Below are 21,960 nucleotides of genomic sequence, written 5' to 3' on the forward strand. Positions count from 1 at the left end.
TTAGCCTTGGAATAGGTGCTGCATTCACTATCTAAGCTCCTGGGTTACTATAGAAACAAGAACATGTTTGAACAGAGCATTTATATAAACCTGTGATCTGCAGCTTCACTGCTGTCAGAGCTGCTGCTTTCCAAAATAATTAAACCACACGTTCTCTGACCAGTATTTAGAGTTCAGCAGCACTAAAGTCTTAGTGACAATGAAATATTTATTTTCTGTACAAAAAGTACCCACCTAAAAGGCAGTCTGGCACTTTATTTAATCAGCACTGACATCTGCTGATCGTCTTAGAGTTTTATTTTTAGACCTCTTCCAGCAGAGGGCGATATAATCATTGTCACGTGACTGAAATTGTTTCTTTTTTTCTTTTTTTTTCTTTTGTGTTCATGTGCATTTGCAGCATTTATTAGCAGCACAAGCTCCTCAACACACTTTATAAGTGTGGAAATAACAGAGCAACCATGACTTTTTGAAGGGAATTGTCATGTTTGTGAGCCCTGAAAGCCAATCCGTTTAGCATAATCATATTTGTTTCAAAATCTCACTATTTGTGTCCATTAATGTCACAGCTTCTGCACTTTGGAAGAAATGATGCATGTATATTTTCACTAATAACCAGAGATGTAAATGTACCCAAATTCCTTACTTTAGGAGAGTTTTTTTTACTAAAGTGTTTATTGTCATATGTACAGGAAACTGTTTGTTACACCATGAAATGAGATTCTCACTCTGTGAATCCTCCAAGCAGCCTATGACATAAATTATGTGCATGTATAAAGTGTATACACATCGTAAAAATTGGACAATGGAAAAACATGGAAAAAAATTAATTGAATAAGAAATTGTATTGATTGGTTAGTTGCTTGAAATTAATAAATTATTTCTGAAAATGCTGTTCCAGGGAAATAATCCACTTTATCACACTATGTGATAACTTGCGGCCTGACATGATAACCCTATATCTGATGTTTTTCGAACCTGCTGATTTGTTCACATAACCACTGTTACTGAATTACTATATGACCACTGATAACATGGTAATAAAATAAAAGTTCTCAGAAAAGTTGTTGCTAAATGAAACTCAGATCATATTTAGCTGATGTAAGTCATGAAAGGACATCACGTTGCTCACGGACGTGCACTTTCACAGGTGACGCTTAAAGAAACGAGACACTAAAGTGAACCAAAAGAACAGTTAAGTGGTTTTGATTGTAATCTCAAACGTACTTGGAAAAGTACACAGCGAAATACGGACCTACACACAGGACTACAAAATTTGCATGTGTGCAAAGTACAGTTGTGCAAAAAACACAACACAGTACACATAAGAACATTAATAGTGACTGTTAGAATGTGTATAATACATATACTATATAATACTATATGTATATAATATACACTCACCGGCCACTTTATTAGGTACACCTGTCCAACTGCTCGTTAACGCAAATTTCTAATCAGCCAATCACATGGCAGCAACTTAATGCATTTAGGCATGTAGACATGGTCAAGACGATCTGCTGCAGTTCAAACCGAGCGTCAGAATGGGGAAGAAAGGTGATTTAAGTGACTCTGAACATGGCATGGTTGTTGGTGCCAGACGGGCTGGTCTGAGTATTTCAGAAACTGCTGATCTACTGGGTTTTCTTCACGCACAACCATCTCTAGGGTTTACAGAGAATGGTCCGAAAAAGAGAAAATATCCACTGAGCGGCAGTTCTGTGGGCGCAAATGCCTTGTTGATGCCACTGGTTCGAACTGATAGATAGGCAACAGTAACTCAAATAACCACTCGTTACAACCGAGGTATGCAGAAGAGCATCTCTGAATGCACAACACGTCGAACCTTGAGGCGGATGGGCTACAGCAGCAGAAGACCACACCGGGTGCCACTTCTGACAGCTAAGAACTGGAAACTGAGGCTACAATTCGCACAGGCTCCTCAAAATTGGACAATAGAAGATTGGAAAAACGTTGCCTGGTCTGATGAGTCTCAATTTCTGCTGCGACATTCGGATGGTAGGGTCAGAATTTGGCGTCAACAACATCCAAGCATGGATCTATCCTGCCTTGTATCAATGGTTCAGGCTGGTGGTGGTGGTGTAATGGTGTGGGGGATATTTTCTTGGCACACTTTGGGCTCATTAGTACCAATTGAGCATTGTGTCAACGCCACAGCCTACCTGAGTATTGTTGCTGACCATGTACATCCCTTTATGACCACAGTGTACCCATCTTCTAATGGCTACTTCCAGCAGGATAACGCGCCATGTCATAAAGCGCGAATCATCTCAGACTGGTTTCTTGAACATGACAATGAGTTCACTGTACTCAAATGGCCTCCACAGTCACCAGATCTCAATCCAATAGAGCACCTTTGGGATGTGGTGGAATGGAAGATTTGCATCATGGATGTGCAGCTGACGAATTCTTCAGCAACTGCGTGATGCTATCATGTCAGTATGGACCAAAAGCTCTGAGGAATGTATCCAGTACCTTGTTGAATCTATGCCATGAAGGATTGAGACAGTTCTGTAGGCAAAATGGGGTCCAACCCGGTACTAGTAAGGTGTACCTAATAAAGTGGCTGGTGAGTGTATATAGTACTATTATATACTGTATATGTACACATTTGAACATTAAGCCGCAGTTTTTGCTGCACAATTTCAAAGTAAATTTGAAAGCAAGAGAGAGAGTGTGTGTGTGTGTGTGTGTGTGTGTGTGTGTGTGTGTGTGTGTGTGTGTGTGTGTGTGTGTGTGTGTGTGTGTGCAGTACAGTCTCATTGTGTAATGAAGTCTTGACAACTTAAGGTGTTACACAGATTTTGGTCATGAAGGCCCAAATGCTTCGATATCTTTTTTCCAGATAACAAAAGTGAACTCCTTTGCACACATGCAAAATATAGGTCCTAGTAAGCTGTTTATTATTATTTTTTGTGTACATTAAAGTTTTATTTTGTTTCACATAGCACATTTGGTCCTGAAGGAAATTTTTTTCATTTCACTGTGTACTCTATCAACTGTATATGTTTGAGATTACGATAAAAGGCACTTAATTGTTGTTTTTGTTTATCTTTTTGTCTTTTTTTCTCACAATGCACAGAGCACTCAGTTTGAATTTTTAGTTAAAAACATACAATCTATGAAATAATAAAATATTAAAAACGTACTGCATGTCTGTTTTTACTAAACCTAATTCTCAGTAAACCTTATTAATAAAACTTATTAAGATCATGGGGTCACCGAAAAAGTCATACCTCAAAACACACATTAGGTGGCAACTAAAGTCTCGTTTATCTGTTTAATACTGTCTTCCAAATGATTTAACTGATTAATAAATAAATAAAAATGATAAATAAGAAGACTGGGCATACAGTGCAAAAGATGAATTCCTGCTACAAAAACACAAACCTTGTACCCTATTACATGTATAACTGTGATCAGTTTGGCCAAGATTACCTTAAATGATTTCTAAGAATATACTATATATTAATATATTTTTATATTAGATGTAAAATACAAATTTTATTAATTATAGTTCCTTTACTGTTGAGGACGATTGATAGGCTCTAAAAACTGTTCATGGCAGCTGTACTCCCAAGCCATCGTAGCAGAGTGTTTTATATTATATACAGTCCAAATCCATTTTCATGGTTGTTAAGTTTAACCTTGCTCAGTATGGCTCCATGGATCGTCAACATACTCGTGGAAACCAACAGCAGCACCAGTTGGTCTCCAGTTATGCACAAAATATATACCTTCAAGATCCCACCATCCACTGAAGACACTGCTATAGTTCAGTACAGTTATTTTATATCTAAAATGTTGGATTACTTTATTTGTCTAGAAAGAAGTTTTTAGATGCTTGAGCTCAAAATGTTGCACAATGAAGTAGTAAAAATCTTCTTCTTCTTCTTCTTTCGGCTGCTCCCATTAGGGGTCGCCACAGCGGATCATCCGTCTCCATACCACCCTGTCCTCTATATCTGCCTCTTTTACACCAACTACCTGCATGTCTTCCCTCACCACATCCATGAACCTCCTCCTTGGCCTTCCTCTTTTCCTCCTACCTGGTGGCTCCATCTTCAGCATTTTTCTACCAATATAATTCATGTCCCTTCTCTGCACATGTCCAAACCATCTCAATCTCGCCTCCCTCACCTTGTCACCAAAACATCCTACATGTGCTGTCCCTCTAATAAACTCATTTCTAATCTTGTCCATCCTCGTCACTCCCAACGAAAACCTCAACATCTTCAGCTCCGCTACCTCCAGCTCCACCTCCTGTTTTTTACTCAATGCCACTGTCTCTAATCCATACAACATCGCAGGTCTCACCACAGTCCTATAAACTTTCCCTTTCATTCTTGCAGATACTCTTCTATCACAAATCACTCCTGTCACTCTTCTCCACCCACTCCACCCTGCCTGCACTCTTTTCTTTACTTCCCTAACACACTCTCCATTACTTTGCACTGTTGACCCCAGGTACCTGAACTCCTCCACCTTCTCCACCTCTTCTCCCTGCAACCGCATCACTCCACTGCCCTCCCTCTCATTCACACACATGTACTCTGTCTTACTCCTACTGACTTTCATTCCCTTTCTCTCCAGCGCATATCTCCACCTCTCCAGGCTCTTCTCAACCTGCTCTCTACTACAAATCACAATATCATCTGCAAACATCATAGTCCAGGGAGACTCCTGTCTGACCTCGTCCGTCAACCTGTCCATCACCACTGCAAACAGGAAAGGGCTCAGGGCCGATCCTTGATGCAGTCCAACCTTCACCCTGAACCAGTCTGTCGTACCTACTGCACACTTTACTGCCGTCACACTGTCCTCATACATGTCCTGCACCACCCTCACATACTTCTCTGACACACCTGACTTCCTCATACAATACCACAACTCCTCTCTCGGCACCCTGTCGTACGCTTTCTCTAAATCCACAAATACACAATGCAGCTCCTTTTGTCCTTCTCTATACTTCTCCATCAACATCCTCAAAGCAAATAAGGCATCTGTGGTGCTCTTCCTCGGCATGAAACCATACTGTTGCTCACAGATGGTCACCTCTTCTCTCAGCCTGGCTTCCACTACTCTTTCCCATAACTTCATGGTGTGACTGATCAACTTAATTCCCCTGTAGTTACTGCAGGTCTGCACATCTCCCTTATGCTTAAAGATCGGTACCAGCACACTCCTTCTCCATTCCTCAGGCATCCTCTCCCCTTCCAGAATCCTGTTAAACAATCTGGTTAAAAACTCCACTGCCATCTCTCCTAAACATCTCCACGCTTCTACCGGTATGTCATCTGGTCCAACCGACTTTCCATTCTTCATCCTCTTAATCGCTGCTCTCACTTCCTCCTTACTAATCCTATCTACATCCTGCTTCACCAACTCCACATCCTCCAACCTTCTCTCTCTCTGATTTTCCTCATTCATCAGCTGCTCAAAATACTCCCTCCATCTTCTCAACACACTCTCCTCACTAGTCAACACATTTCCCTCTCCATCCTTTATTGCTCTAACTTGCAGTACATCCTTCCCAGCTCGGTCCCTCTGCTTGGCCAATCGGTATAAATCCTTTTCTCCTTCCTTAGTGTCCAACCTCTTATACAGTTCCTCATATGCCTTTTCCTTGGCTTTCGCCACATCCCTTTTAACCTGCTGCCGCATCTGCTTGTACTCCTGCCTACTCTTCTCATCACTCTGTCGATCCCACTTCTGTTTTGCCAATCTCTTTCCCCTAATGCTCTCCTGCACTTCCTCATTCCATGACCACGTCTCCTTGTCTTGCTTTCTATTTCCAGATGTCACACCAAGTACTTTTCTAGCTGCCTCCCTCATCACTCCTGCAGTAGTTGCCCAATCATCCGGCACCTCTTCACCACCACCAAGCCCCTGTCTGACCTCTTCCCTGAACCTCACACTACACTCTTCCTCCTTCAGTTTCCACCATCTTATTCTTCTTTCAAACCTTACTTTCCTCCTCTTCTTCTTCGCCTCCAAAACCATCCTACAGACCACCATCCGATGCTGTCTAGCTACACTGTCCCCCGCCAACACCTTACAGTCTCCAATCTCCTTCAGGTTGCATCTCCTACACAGAAGATAATCCACCTGTGTGCACCTTCCTCCACTCTTATACGTCACCCTATGATCCTCCTTCTTCTTAAAATACGTGTTCACCACTGCCATTTCCATCCTTTTAGCAAAATCTACCACCATCTGCCCTTCCACATTCCTCTCCTTAAAACCATACCTACCCATCACCTCCTCATCACCTCTGTTCCCTTCACCTACATGCCCATTAAAGTCTGCCCCAATCACCAATCGTTCTTTCCTAGGTACACCATCTACCACTTCATCTAATTCACTCCAGAATCTTTCTTTCTCCTCCATCTCACAGCCAACTTGTGGAGCATAGGCACTGATGACATTTATCATCATCCCTTCAACTTCCACCTTCACGATCATCACCCTATCAGAAACTCTCTTCACCTCCACTACACTCTTACTGTACGCTTCCTTCAGAATCACCCCTACACCATTTCTCTTTCCATCCACACCATGATAAAACAGTTTAAACCCACCTCCAATGTTCCTGGCCTTACTCCCTTTCCACTTGGTCTCCTGAACACACAACACATCTACCTTTCTCCTCTCCATCATATCAGCTATCTCTCTCCCTTTACCCGTCATAGTACCAACATTTAAAGTACCAACCCGAACCTCTACTCTCCTACACTGCTCCTTTTCCTGCCGTCTCTGTAGACGCCTTCCTCCTCTCCTTCTCCTCCTTCTCCTCCTTCGGCCAACAGTAGCCCAATTTCCACCGGTACCCTGTCGGCTAACGATACCTGTGGCGGTCGTTGTTAACCCGGGCCTCGACCGATCCGGTATGAATTTCTCATTTGTGATCCGCATATTTGATTTGGCACATGTTTTACGCTGGATGCCCTTCCTAACGCAACCCTCCCCATTTACCCGGGCTTGGGACCGGCACTAAGAGTACACTGGCTTGTGCCCCCCTAATGGCTGGGTTATGAAGTAGTAAAAATAAATTGACAAAAAAGAATATACAGTGTACAGTACACAACAAAACACGAGGTGAAATAATGCAAGGCTTTGATTGAAAAAGTAAACAATAAACAAAAAAGGAAAATAATAATAATTCAGACATATAATATATCAAATGTTTTTATACATATTCTAATAAGACATTATTTTTTATCAGTTTTAGTTGATAGTTCACCTAAAGGTCAGTACTGGGTGTAGTTTGAAAAGAAAACCACAGTGTCATTTACATTCATCTGCAGAAGACAAAGCAACAGAGTTCTTTTCTGAATTGCTGCACATGATTCATTTGTACAAGAAACCTGGGAAAAAAAAGTGTTTTGGGGTTTTAAGTGTGCAATTCAGAACAGCAGGGACTGAAAATATTTAACACTTTTCTTCCCTGCAACTGATGATGTAGGAACAATTTCTGCTTCCTCTGTTTTTATCTGCAGCTCTCAGTAATTTTCCACTGCCCCTGCGTCTGTTTAGCAGGAAACACGGGACGCGTCCCAAACGCCTCCTCGCTCCACACGTCTGCGTGCTACGAAGGATGCAGAAACATCGTTCTTCTATGGGTGAGTTCGCGCATGCGCATTAAGTAGTATGTCGTTTTGGAACGCGCCCTGTGTTTTTTAAAGAGCGACCCCGAAGCGCCGAGAGTTTTCATCAGTCCCGGAGCTGAGAGACAGTCAGAACCTCGTGAACTCCTCCGAGGCCGGATGGTCAAATCCAACCTCCAGCGGATACTCAACAGTCATTGTTTCGCCCGTGAAAAAGAAGGAAAACCTCAGTGTCAAACCACAATGGATGCTTTAAATTGTAATATTTCTGACATGATTAGCAAGTAAGTAAAAAAAAAATAAAATAAAAAAAAAGCAGGAAGCGGCGGTGGGGGGAAGGGTGACCAGTCTGCGATACTAATACTAAGTCTTTTATGGGAATTATTTGTTAATGTGGAAATGTTATCTTTTGGACAGGTTGTCTTTTTTATATGAAGATATTTTCATTTACAAATATTTTTCAGTGTTTCACTTGTTAAGCCTCAAAAGAGCTCATCGGGAAGCCAGATTAGCGCAGTTTATAAAACATCGATGTCGTAGATTAATGACCTTAAGTTCAATATAACATTTTTCGAGTTTAGTTCGTATTTCACACGGACAATATGACACTAAATATCAACACTTATTTTGGTCACAGGATAATGACGAAGTAGCTAGCCGGATTAGCAAACTAGCATAAACGTCGCAGTTGATTTCAACCAATGGTAGATTTCAACCGATCTCCTTATAAACTACATAACAAACTCAAACACTCGGTAATATTATTTTAGTGCGCATTAACAAGCTCTGATGGCATGTTTTGACAGAAGTTTATTTTTTCATATATTATTGTTTCAATGTCGATATTAAACTAGCATGATTAGCTTAGCGGTCTAGGCCTCACTACTTGACAGTTGCGTCACAGGTTCCTCATGGTGATCTGACGTCATCTGATTGACGGTTGTTATTTGTCTACAATGTGTTGGTTTCCCCCCCCCCCCAACATTTGTTTTTCACTTCCAATCATTTTAATACTATGGAGTAATTTTTGTTTCTAAAAAAACAAACAAAAAAAAAGTACAAATTTATTTAGAGTAAATTTATTAGAAATGTTATTTCCTGGATCTCTGGATGTTTTGCCCTGTTCTGGTACAGTGTTTCAGTAAATGAATCTGTTTAATCATGAACATCTAATCATAATTTTCTCACCTTCAAGTATTTAAATAACATTAGAACCTGAGCCAGATCAGTAAGATTAGATCTCTTATTTGTGCAGTGAAACTGAAGAACGAGGAAGAGAACTTTCATATTTGTTGTCGTTTACTTTTAAACTGAATTGTGGAGTCGCTCAGTGCGGTCGTTACAAAGGGGAGAAAATGGTCACACTGTGGCTCGAGGAGGAAGGTTTCTTTTTACTAGTTTTTTTTTTTTTTTTTTTTGCAGTGAGACCGTTTCACTGTGTAAACTGCACTGCAGGAAGTGCAGCGTTTTTTTTTTTTTGCATTTGCTTATTTATTTTTCTACTAAATAAATATCTGCTGAGCTGATCCAAAGCAGAAGTGCAGCAGAAATGCACGGTGTCCTGATATCTGGAATGAGTGAAGGGGGGGTGGGGCGGGGTGGTGTTTTGTTTTTTGCTGTGTGTAAAAACGAATTTGTCAACTCATTTGCGTTCCCTGTAGTTGGGTAATCAATAACTACACATGCTTGCTAAAGGTTTCTTTAGGTTTTGTCCTTTTTTTTTTTTTTTTTTTTTTTTTTTTGTTTTCTGCATGTGCATTTTCAGCCTTATGCAGTTGGCTTCAGACCCCACCCCTACCCCCCTCGTTCTATCAATGTACAACGAGCAGAACAGAAACCAAACCACCAATTTCACTCTTTAGACTCAAAAGCAAATTTAAAGTCGTATTTATAGGCACGTGATGCTGCATGTAGTCAGCTAACGGATGTTTTTGTATGCAAGACATGAATGTGCAGAAGTGCCTTTTTTTTTCATGACTACAGGACACAATGTAAAACAATTATCCATTAAAATATTTTATTTATTTTTTTTGGGTCGAGGTTTTAATTTTTTTTCGTTTAGCTACAAAGTTCTGTTTGGTTCTGATGCATCTTTAAGTAAAAGTGATTAGCTGTGTTTTGGCGATTAGTGATGTTTGGATAATTTTTAATGGCTTTAAGTATTTGGATTGAGCTTGTTCTATGAGATATTAGAAGTCATCAGCATGATGTCAGAATCTGCACTTTATATAAATAGTTTGTAGGGCTTTTATTTTCAAGAGCAAGCTGATAGTCTTTTTTTTTTTTTTTGTGTAGGGGGGTGTAAATCTGGATTTAATAGTACAGTGACCATGAGAGTAATAATGTAACTAGTAGCTTTGACAAACTGGGGGAAAATCCTGACTGATCAGGCCAGGATTTCACCATAGCAGCTGGTGGCCAATAAGAAGTGATTGATTAAACTGAAGCTTATGGTTTCTTGCACAGTCAAATATGGAAGCATAATTATAATTCCATTAACTATTTATGAATTTCATTGTAAATGGTTAATGGAGTTCTGATGCTTCCATATTTGACTGCGCAGGAAATCTGCATCTCTGCTTTAGTTGTAAGCACATCTACAGCAAATAAATTCCTCTTCCCCTAATGCTGTGCTCATTGGTCATTATTTTGAATGTAAATTAGTGTTGGTGCTTATTAATCTGAAACTCAGATTTAGGGATGAAGCCTCTAGATAGCTGTCCAAGCCAAAAATAAAAAAGGCAGCAAATTAATTAGCGTTGGCAAGAACAGGTGCAGCTAATTTTGCCTTCATTTGTTAATTATACTTTTATTGATTTATTTGCCTATGTAAAATTAATGAACAGTTTAATGTTTCTAAACTCATGTGCTTTGTGCCTCGTGTTCTTTTTCCCTTGTTTTTTTGTAGTCTGTCTCTGAGCTGTAGTAGTACTCCTGGTCCCGGGCCTCTGTGGTGTTCCTGATGCCCCTCTCCCACCCCTGAAGATCCCAGGTGGGCGAGGGAATGGCACACGGGATCACTCTCCCTCAGCTCGGCCACTCTACACGGTGAGGGGGATTGGCATACAGACTTGACATTACGTTGCTCACAGATCACATGCTGATTAAATTGAACTTTAAATCCTTTTTAACTGCCTCACATAGAAACGTCTAACACATTGCTTAGGCATTAATTTAGTAATTAAGCTTTAGCCATGTTTCAGGATGTCAGAGCGTATAATGTGAAACATGGGGCAATAGTTCTTATGAATTTGTAATCTGATAGTAACTGCTAATCATCTGGTGGACAAAAGTGATGTATGTATGCCATTCCAAACCATGTAGTTAATGAATGTATTACCAAAACCCATATGCTCAACTGTTTTGGAACATCATCCAACACAAAATGCCTCTTTCTCTCTCCAGGACAGGAAGTTAAGTGTGATCGAACGTCCTGCTGGTGGTGGTCGCCCGGCGACGCTGCACTTCCTGAGTCAGCCCACTGTCTCTCGTGTGATTAGCTGGGAGGCGGTTGTCCGTGGCGAAGCGCTTTACATCGAGATTCCTCATGAGCCACTTCCAGAGGGCAGCAAAGAGAGGTCCGAGATCAATCGGGGGGTTGGGGGAATGTTTCAGCTAAAAGTGCCATGTGTAAAATAAGGGTGAAATTATTTGAAATCTAAATTTTCAAAAAGTAAACTGGGTGATTTATAACAAATATTTTGTTTTTCCGCTTTCAGCTTTGCATCTCTGCTGGAGTTTGCTGAAGAACATTTGAAGGTCACCAGTGTGTTTGTTTGCTTTTACAAGAACAGAGACGATCGTGGTACGTTCCAGCTTAATGCCAATCAGTGTTTAAGAAGTTGTGGTATAACGTAACCAGGGAAACGTGCCCTTTAGTGTCAGTGTTTTGGAGGGGGGGGGGGGGGGGGGTCCTCACAAACATCTGTACAATTTCATACTATTTCAAAATAGAATGATTTTATAATTGACAAATTTTCCATGAAGCATCTCACTGATTTCAACAGCCAAGCATATCTAATTCCTCGAATAAAAGTCGGGTTTTTATTTTATTTAAATATCTCTCACTAATAAACAGACATTATAGTAAAGCATCTATTTGTTCATGTTGATTACAGTATTAGAAACTTAAAGTATTAATTCAAGGTACATTTAAGAACAGATAATGTGCTTTTAATCGATTTACAGCCATAATTTAAGCACTTGTCTATAATTTATCTGATTGAATTGAAACACTAATTGCTCTAACCTTTTGTTTTCTGATTCTATGATCTGTGCAGCTAAGTTGGTGCGTACGTTTAGTTTCCTGGGCTTTGAGGTTGTGAGTCCAGGCCGTTCCCCTGTCCCGCCTCGACCTGACGTCTTCTTTATGGCCTACAACTTCGATAAGGACTCATCAGATGAAGATTAGACTTAAACCCATCACATCTCTTAATTTGTTTCCCCCTGCTCTTCACTTTTACACGCCTTTTGCTTTTGTTATTGTAATAGAGCAAATTTATTGATGTAATGCAGGCTGACATTATTTCTTTTTCTCTATCATTCCTCCATCTTGAGCCTTTTTAGCTTTGGTCTATATTATAATCCTGTTGTATAAGAGAAAATCATTAGTATGTTGTAATTCTCACAGCTATAAAATCTCTTGCTTTATTATTTTGAATGTACATCAAAAAGGTCATCCAGTTTACACTTTATTATAGGTACTGTTTAACGCTGCATTTCGATTGGCTTTAAGGTTTAAAGTTAATAAAAAAAAATATTGGAAAATTGTGGGAAAAATAACGTTAAGATTTGTTCGTTCTGATGCTTGGTGATTCATAGCTAAGATGAACTAGGACATGAAATTTGTAGGGCATAAAGGTGTAAGTGCTGAAGCATCTACCAATCAAGTGACAATCTTGTTGGGTGAAAATTGGTACGATGCCAAAGTGGTTTTACTGCCTGCTCTTTGACTGTGTTTTTGTGCATCATATAACTTGCATAATGATAAAATTCTCCACTCTTGTCATGGTTTGGCTCATTTGATATTCCCAGCTTTAGTGTTGTGCTTATGTGAGAAATAAAGTAGATTTAAAAAAATAAAAAGAACTGTGGCTCTTTTTGTATGAAGTACTATCTAATAGTTTGTATGCTTTATGAAGCTCAAAGTAGATTTACTGTTCTCTCCCTTGGCTTTTAGGACTGTAGTGCAAAATGTCCCAACCAAGTGTTTAAGGAGGTCAAGTGGCTCTTAAATGTGGAAATTATTTAAATAGACATCTGTTATCTAGAAGTTTTTAATATTAACAAATGGATTATGCATTTGGCCAGCTGAGCATTTAACAAAGTGTATAGTATTTTGTGAAAAGAATACACTGTCTATGGTAGAAATGGGGGGGTTTGAATGTTCTTGAACACAAGGCCTAATATTTTAGACTAAATGTGAAACTAGTTATAGTTTATAAGTCTCATAACATCTACCTTATGTTTAATCTAATAGTGCAATGAGCTATGCTATCCTTTTATTTGTGGGGCCAATTTCATAACTGGGTATCAAACACCAGGAAATGCAAAATTTTACAAAAAACAGTCAATGTCTGTGTGTACACACTATATATAGAGATCAGGCATAAAATTATGACCACCTGTCTAATATTCTGTTGGTCCTAAAATAAAAATGAACAGCATTATCTTCATCAGCAGTTTGACTTACAGGAGCCTGTCTGTTGGATCAGACCACATGGTCCAGCCTTCACTCCCCATGTGCATCACTTTTGATAGATACTGACCACTGCAGACCGGGAACATCCCACAAGCGCTGCAGTTTTGAAGATGCTATGAACCAGTTGTCTAGCCATCACAATTTGGCCCTTTTCAAATACTATTAAGAACCTGTGGGGATCCTCAAGTTGGAGGTGGAGAAGCGTCGTGTTCCTAACATCCAGCAGCTCTGTGATGTCATTATGGAGGAGTGGAAGAGAAACCCAACAACCTTTGCTGCTCTGGTGAATTCTATGCACAGGAGGATTAAGGCAGTGCTTGATAACAGTGGTGTTCACACAAAATATTGACTCTGGACACAGTTTTGACATGTTCACTTAGGGTGTACTCACTTTTTTTTGCCAGTTATTTTGACAATAATGATAATTGTCATAATAAGTGAACATGTCAAAACTGTGTTTAAAGTGTCAATATTTTGTTATGTAGCAATTCCTTAATACTCCTGGGCATGGAATTCACCAGAGCTGCACAGGTTGTTGCGGCGATCCTTTTCCACTCCTCCTTAATGACTTTATGGAGCTGCTGAATGTTAGACACATGGTGCTTTTCCACCTTCTGCTTGAGGATGCCCCACAGGTGCTCAATAGGGTTCAGGCCTGGAGACATACTTGACCACTCCATCACCTTCACCTTCAGCTTCCTCAGCAAGGTAGTTGTCATCTTGGCGGTCGTTATGATGTTGGAAAAACTGCTGTTCAGTTCAGTTTCTAAAGGGAGGAGCATCATGTTCTGTTTCAGAATGTCACAGTACATTTTGGGATCCATCAATTCCTCAATGAACTGCAGCTCCCCAGTACCAGCGGCACTCATGCAGCCCCAGAACATGATGCTACACCACCATGCTTGACTGTAGGCAAGACACAATTTTCTTGGTACTTCTCGAAAGGGTGTCGCCACACATACTGGACACCATCTGAGCCAAACAAGTTTATCTAAGTCTCATCAAAACACAGGACATGGTTCCAGTAATTCATGTTCTTGGACAGGTTGTCTTGAGCAAACTGTTTGCAGGTTTTCTTGTGAGCCAGCTTTAGAAGAGGCTTCTTTCTGGGACGAGGGCCATGCAAACTGACTTGTTGCAGTCTGGGGCTAATGGTCGGAGCACTGACAAGCGGACATTCTGCTTCTGCAAATTCTAAAACAATGCTGCCCGCACTCATGCTTCTGTTTTTTTTTCCCCCTCAAACTAGACTCTGTACCTGACGCACAGCACGACGACTGAACTTCTTTGATCCACGCATGGCCTGTTCCGAGTGGAACCCATCTTGAAAAACCTCTGTATGCCCCTGGCATATGTACTGTTACACAGTTTCAGGGTGTTATCGATCTTCTTATAGCCTCATCATCTTTGTGGAGAAATTCTAATTCTGAGGTGCCGTGTTGAACATCCAGAGATCAGCATGAGAGAATTGTACTCAAAGCACCAAATTTTAACCTCTCTAATACAAGATACACAAATTTGTATGATCCTGTCAAGCAGACAAAAACATGATGAATAGAACATGTGACTTTGCATGGTTAACTGACGTACAGCTATTATCACTTAGGGTGTATTCACATTTGTTGCCACCTATTTAGACAATAATGGCTGTATGTTAAGTTATTTTTAGAGGACAGTAAATCTACACTGCTAAACACACTGCACATTGACTAAAATATATCCAAGTTTCATTTCTTTAGTATTGTCCCTAAAGAAGATATACTAAAATGGTTGCTGAAATGTGAAGAGTGTACTCACTTTAGTGAGATGAAGGAGAAATCGCCTACTTGGGCCATTTATACCAGGATTCATCACCTTTCCACTAGAGGGAGCGCTTACCACTTCTAATTCCATCGTTTTCATTCTTTCACAGCTTCCACAGCAAAAAAGATAAGATAAGATAAACCTTTATTTGTCCCACCGTGGGGAAATTTCTTTGTTACAGCAGTATGAAGAAAAATAAAAAATAAATGCAAATATATAAAAGAATAGACAAATAAGACATACTATAATATTACAAGTATAATATATATATATATATATATATATATATATTATATATTATTAATATAAATATAAAATCTGACAATGATTACGCTCATCTCCTCTCCATCTTCCCTCTTTTAACAGTTCTCACTTTCTCTCTGTGCATCAGTTACACACAATGACTAAATCACTGTAGCATTCTATAATACTAAATAAATAGCAAATAATAGCATTATATAATGCTAAATAATTACCAAATAATAGCATTCTATAATACGTACTAGGGTGTATAACACTAGGAGTCTTCACACCAGCCAAATTAATTCAAAGCTCATGTAACACTCATACTGTCAATATCACATTATGCTAATCAATAATTTGAACATGGACTGTCCACAGTGATTTGCTTCAAAACATGAAGAAATATGCCATACCCTTATTTAGGGATGTATAAGATATGTTTGAGAAATAATATAAATGTGCGTTTTGGTAATCCCTACTTAATTTATATTGACTATTTACATTTTGATGGACGAACACACATCAGAATCAGAATCAGGTTTATTGGCCAAGTGTGTTGACACACACAAGGAATTTGGTACCAGCTGTTAGTGACTCTCAAAGTACAGATATAAATAAAAACTATACATGCTTAAAACATCGATCGCATGCCTCTTGCTGAAAAACTGGGGGCAAAAAAGGGTGTCTTTGCACATTTTTTGGGAATGTTTTTCTTATTTTGTCTTTGTTTTTCCTGCTATCATCAACAAAGAAAAACTAGAAACACAGAGAAACACCACCTCTAAATACAGCAAAATTAAAAAGTGATCACCTCTATAGTATTTATTCCAATCTACATGAAATGTTTACATTTAAACCTCACACAAAACGTGTTCCATCACAATACGTGTTTTCATGGGTTTTAAAATTAATAACAATAATTTATTGATAAAAGCAAACCGTTGTTGATGTGAGTATCATTTACTTATTCGTATATTTGTTTTTCATTTTATCTATCTATGTATCTATGTATCTATCTAATCATATTATTTCTGCAAAATCTTTCTTCTGGTTGTATCTAATTCTATTCATTTAAATTTATTTAGCTAGTTTTTATTCATATTTCCCTTTAGACTAAAACTACAGCTGCCTTTCTGTAAAAAAATAAAATAAAATAAAAACATTTTATACAAAAAGAAAACTGCGAAACCTTAAAAAGTCGTATATGTGAAGACTAATTTTTCGATTTTAAAATCGAAAATTGAAACCAAATTTGAAATTTGGACCGCAGGATTATTTAGAAATGTTATATTTCATATATTAAAACATGCCTATGTTAGCAATAGGCTAATTCACACGTTACCTCAGCGGCGCGCGTTGCGTCTTTAAAAAGGCGCGAATTTGTAACGTCTCGTGCGTGTTTTTTTTCTCCCCCGCTGGCGCCACGTGACCGCTGTGAGTGAGTAACGCCTCCTGGAGCTGAGAGAGAGGAGAGAGAGCGAGCGTGTGTGTGTGTGTGTGTGCGCGTGTGTGTGTATGAGTGTGTGTGAGTGTGTATGTGTATGGAGACGTGAACACTTTCTCTCAGAGCCCCCCTCACTCCCCTCCCTACGACCCCCCGAAACCGGATTAAGCCGATTTATTTTGTTCCGTTAATCGTGACCGTTACTCGGGGCCAAACCGAAGCGCGATGTGGATTCAGGTCCGCACTATAGACGGGACGGAGACCCGCACGGTGGAGGATCTGTCCCGGCTCACCAAGATCGAGTCCCTGCGTCTCAAAATACAGGAGATCTTCAATGTGGACCCCGAGAGGCAGCGCTTATTCTACAGAGGCAAACAGGTCCGACATGTCTGTTTCAATGCTCTCAGACTCTGATCAGTTCTGATCTCTCCGTGTTTGTCTTCTTATCTCTGGGCTATAGCTGTGTAGTTAGCTAGCCAGGTTGCTAAATTCAGCGGTTAGCTGGCTGGCTAACGCTTCTGGAGCTTCCTGTTTGGCTGGGAATGTTAGCTTGCAGTTTGTTGCGCAAGAAACGCTTCCACAAAGCAGCCGAAATCCGAGGAAATGGATCTGGTTGATCGGTTAGCGAAATAGCAGGAACTAGACAAACTGAATTAGCGCCTGCAGTATTATATAAGTCAGACTAAACCCGGATAAACACCAGGTGTCAAGTCAACACTGAGCTGTTTGTCTAGTTTCGTGCTTATTTCGATCTCGTGTATTCTTTTAGCATGTTCTTCATTAAACACCAAGACATATATCTGCCACACTTTATATTTCACTATAAAAACCTTCAGCATCCTAATATGTATATTAACCATCTGTACAGTGTCGGAACCGTGTCCTGTAATCCTGTACTCCATTGACACTCTCTACAGAAGTGTTCAGTTTTGGGACGTAGCCATGGTTACATGAATACTTTTAATAGGTTTCGTACTAATTCATCCTCAGTGTTTAGTACTGTTTATCAGTGGTTTAGCGTTTTGTGCTCATATGTCGATTTGGGACGGAGCCTCGGTGTCATTTCCGTGTATGAACTCTTTTATGATCAGCGCATCACAACAGCCGCCGCTGCTGCTGCTTGGGTTTGTTTGTTTGTTTGTGTTTTCCTTGCTGCACGTGCGTTGCCCCAAAGCGAAGCTGCTGGAAAGCGCTGTGTGTGTAGTGTGTGTGGTGTGTGGGCGCGCGCACGCTAGTGTGTTTTGTTTTGACGTCGAGCACGCGAACGGAACGTCACCGCGATGAAAATAAAGATGCAGAGAGAGAGAGACGGAGGTAGAGAGTGAAATAAAGGGAGAAAGAGAGACAAAGGTAGAAAGAAAAAGAAAGGGATAAAGAGAGAGAGACATACTGATGTAGAGAGGGAGAGAGCGCGTGTGTGAGAGAGAGAGACAGACAGAGGAAGAGTGTCAGAGAGAGAGAGTCACAGAGAAAGAGAGGGAGACAGAAATAGCGGGAGGGAGAGAGTCAGAGAGAAAGAGAGATAAGGAAAACAAAAGAGAAGTATTTTTATTTCCGGTTTCCTGCCCGCTGCACATGCCGATGAATGAAAGGCGGAAGTTTAAAAAAAAAAAAAACGAGCTAAAAATATACACAATAACAAGAAGCGGCCAAACAAAAAAAAGTTTGTACATCGTTATATTAGTGTGTAATTATGGTGTAATACCTGCACTTTGCACTGTTGTTCAGCACGAATTATTATAATATTATAATAAAAATATTATAATTCAAGTATAATATTTCGTGCATAAATAATGACATTTGAGAGAACTGGATTTTGACTGATTGTGAATTATTTAAATATGATTTCGAATTATTATTGTATGGTTTTGGTCGTAATTTAAACATCCTTTATGATGTCCTTCTCCGAGCTGTTTGTATTTCAGCTAAATGATGTACACACGCTTTTATCTTTTTGATTGTTCACAGGCTCAGTGTTGAATTTTGACATGTCAATAAGCTGCACTACTTGTTTGCAAGATCTGGAACATCTGCAAACCAGTTCATGGTTATCTCTCGTAAAGTTAGTAAGACAAAAACACACGGTAACACATGGTAAATACACTTGTCGTGGTTCCAAGAAACACACACAGCATAAATAATTACCTCTGACACTGGATACTTCTTCTATTAATGTCACAATAATGTCAACTTACAGAAAATTTTCCTTATATCAACAACCACATATTTTTTAATGTCTGGCAGTTTACAGACATGTGCTATCCAGTCTAATAGAATTTAAGAGGATCTACCATGAAGAATGGGATAAGCTGCCCATATCTAGGTATGCAACACTTGTTGAGAGACCTATTCAGGGAAACGTTGGGACTGTAATTGCTGTGAAATTAACTTCTATAAAGTTTTAAATAAATGTTCTGAATACTTGAATTTGATTCAGACTTCAGATTATACATTTTCCAAAATCTCATAAATATATTTTCTTATTAAGGGGTGATCAAATGCATGCATTCCTTGATTGGTGAAATAGCATCTATATAGACATTAATATGAAAACCATTGAAAATCCAATCCACATCATAATAAAGTGTGCTACTAGTAAAAGGGTGTGTGGGTATTATATATAATCACTGGTATTCACAGCCATGCCGATATTAATTATAGTATAAAAAATGTAGGTTTATGTAGGGAAAATACAGTTATACAAACAGTGACATGTACCGGTGCTTACATATTTGGGTACTTTTATATTAGTATGCTTTATATAAATTAGTGTTCTAACTGATTTATAAATATATATTTAATGAATAATTAATGAATTCACTTAAAATGAATTTAGAATGCAAGGCAGCCTGCACAGGCATCCCTGCATGTGTTGAGGGTGGTAGCTCAGTGTTTAAGCTATTGGACTTCCAATTGGGAAAAGGTTGTGAATTCAAATCCCAGCATCACCAGGGCGCCACTGCTGGACCTTAAACAAGGCCCCTTAACCCTCAAATGATCAGCTGTATAAATTAAGTAATCGTAAATAAGAGCAGAAGAAGGGGGAAGGCGAGCATGGCTTCCAGGAAGTGTCGGTTAAAACAAACACCTGTGCAGATCATTCCAGGTTCATGTCAGTTGACTCATTTCTTAAATTTATTTGAAGACTCAAGGAGCAGCTTTTCTCATACACGTGTACTCTGATGATGATTTTGTGGCGCCACTACACAAAGTGCATAATAGATGGTAGGTTTTGTAATTGAATATAATTTGCAATCAATGTAGATGTCAGGCAACATAATAGCAGAGATGATAATGTTGTTATATAGCTCAACCCTTGCTGTTAAGATAGAAAAGATAACACATTAGAATAAGTGCATTATTCTAAACCCGCACTGTTATTAGAGCTTTTGTTATTAATCAGTACTTTCAGACCAATAAGAATCAAGCATTTGATGGTGCTTTTTAATAACGTTCAAATATAGGGACACTGTTATTTAGTACTATTTGTTTGATCCTGATCACTAGTTTAAATTATTTCATAATATTTTATTGAAAAATGATTAGCATTTTACCTGAACATGCTATTTATCACTAAATTGAACAATAAATATGTCTGAAATTATATTCATTTAAACTGTCTATTAACAACAACATACACTAGGCTTATGTCACAGTATCTTATGTTGGCATCAGTGTATAGATAAATTAGCACCGAATGTCTACCATGATACCTGATAGCAGTATTGGCGTACCCGATTCAGCTTGGTTAAAGGACTAAACAAAGACTTTACTCAGAGAAATTGAGGTCATCACCCACACCATACCGGTGTACGGAGCTGTTGATATGACCAAACTGCACATCCTTAAAATGCGGTAGAGTGCAGGGCATGTTATTCTTCTTGCCGTCTCTTTTTCTGGCTCAGTGCTGCCTGTAAACCAAAATTCTAGACTGTGTAAGACTGCTGCTGGTCTCTGCTGAGCAATGTCTCTAGCATTTTCTTCTGCTTTGGCTTTCTGCATTGCACAAAGATTTCTGCTCACCACAGAAGCGAGTTCCCTTTGTAGCTGGGAGGCTTTCCCAGATTTCACTCCATTTCTTTCTGTCCCTCAAAAGAAACCACTAATAAGACTTCTTAAATTGGTTTATTTGTAAATGTCACATCAGCATACCTTTTTTGAGAGTGGGAGGAAGCTGAGGAGCCTGCAGGAAACCTATAGAGACACAGGAAGAACATGTCAGAAACAGTAACCTGGGTGCAGGATAGGATTGAACCTAGGACCCTTGGGCTATGAGGTAGTAATGTTACCCACTGTACTGCTGTGCTGTGTCATAATGTTATTATGACAAAATGTCTGTAGATACCATCACACCATTTAGTATGACAGTGGCATTCAGGAAGACATGTATTTGCCAGGGTTGGATTTTAAGGAACTCGAGTCATTTGTATGAAGCGCTTATTTCAACAACACTGAGCACATTTGGGATGAACTGGAACGCAGACTGAGCACCATATTTCCTGACACTACAACAGTGCCTGACCTCATAAATGTTGTTGTGGCTGAGAAAGCAAATCCCAACAACCATGTTCCAAAATCAACCTTCCTAGCAGAGCCAGATGATAATTACTACAACAAAGGGGCTACTGCAGTTTAAAGAGGGAATTTGCAGGATGGAATGGTATAATTTTTTACCTTGCCACATTTGTTGATCTGGAGGAGTCTCCTTGTTCATCTTTTGTTAGAAACAAGTTAACCAGATAAATATAATTAGTGACGTGCATTTCCCCCCACAAACATCAAATTGTGTAGTCAATGTTTTTACAAGTAAACACAGCTATACTTACAACTAACTTGATAATATGGTCTAGCCCAGTGCTCCCCAACCCCCGGGCCGCAGAACGGCACCGGTCCATGGGTTAATTGGGCTGCACAGAAAGAATACATAACTCACATTATTTCCGTTTTATTTATTATCTGATTCTAAACGATGTTTTATTTTGGAAAATTACCGGATTTTCTCCGCCACATCTGTCTATGACTTACTCTTGATGCGTGTCAAGATGCCTCGGTCACATGACTTACCTACATTCGCTACCTTAAAGGGGCTGCTCCGGCCGTTAACACATAATACATTACCGCTAAATTCAAACCCTAAAGCT

The 21,960-nt window shown here is 39.4% G+C and overlaps 2 protein-coding genes across 6 annotated transcripts in view; both read left to right on the forward strand.

The window, feature by feature from the left end:
- The first annotated feature begins 7,712 nt into the window (after nt 1-7,712).
- oaz1b (ornithine decarboxylase antizyme 1b) lies at nt 7,713-12,713 on the forward strand. Its single transcript, XM_083563606.1, is given in 6 exon segments — nt 7,713-7,912; nt 10,537-10,588; nt 10,590-10,676; nt 11,034-11,206; nt 11,348-11,433; nt 11,909-12,713. Coding segments are annotated over 6 exon segments (654 nt in total). The 5' UTR covers nt 7,713-7,787; the 3' UTR covers nt 12,040-12,713.
- A 4,107-nt stretch (nt 12,714-16,820) lies between these two features.
- uhrf2 (ubiquitin like with PHD and ring finger domains 2) overlaps nt 16,821-21,960 on the forward strand; it is a 42,572-nt gene continuing 37,432 nt past the window's right edge. For 3 of the 5 annotated variants that reach the window (XR_014537332.1, XM_083565075.1, XM_083565076.1), the window contains exon 1: nt 16,821-17,197. Coding sequence is in view for 4 of the 5 variants with exons in the window: in XM_083565075.1 (XP_083421201.1) it covers nt 17,045-17,197 (153 nt within the window). In the remaining variant the exon portion in view is untranslated. The remainder of the gene's footprint in view (nt 17,198-21,960) is intronic. The other 2 variants (XM_083565077.1, XM_083565078.1) reach the window with 2 other exon arrangements.

The sequence above is a fragment of the Silurus aristotelis genome, assembly GCF_946808225.1.
Source record: "Silurus aristotelis genome assembly, chromosome: 16".
In the NCBI taxonomy this organism is placed as follows: Eukaryota; Metazoa; Chordata; class Actinopteri; order Siluriformes; family Siluridae; genus Silurus; species Silurus aristotelis.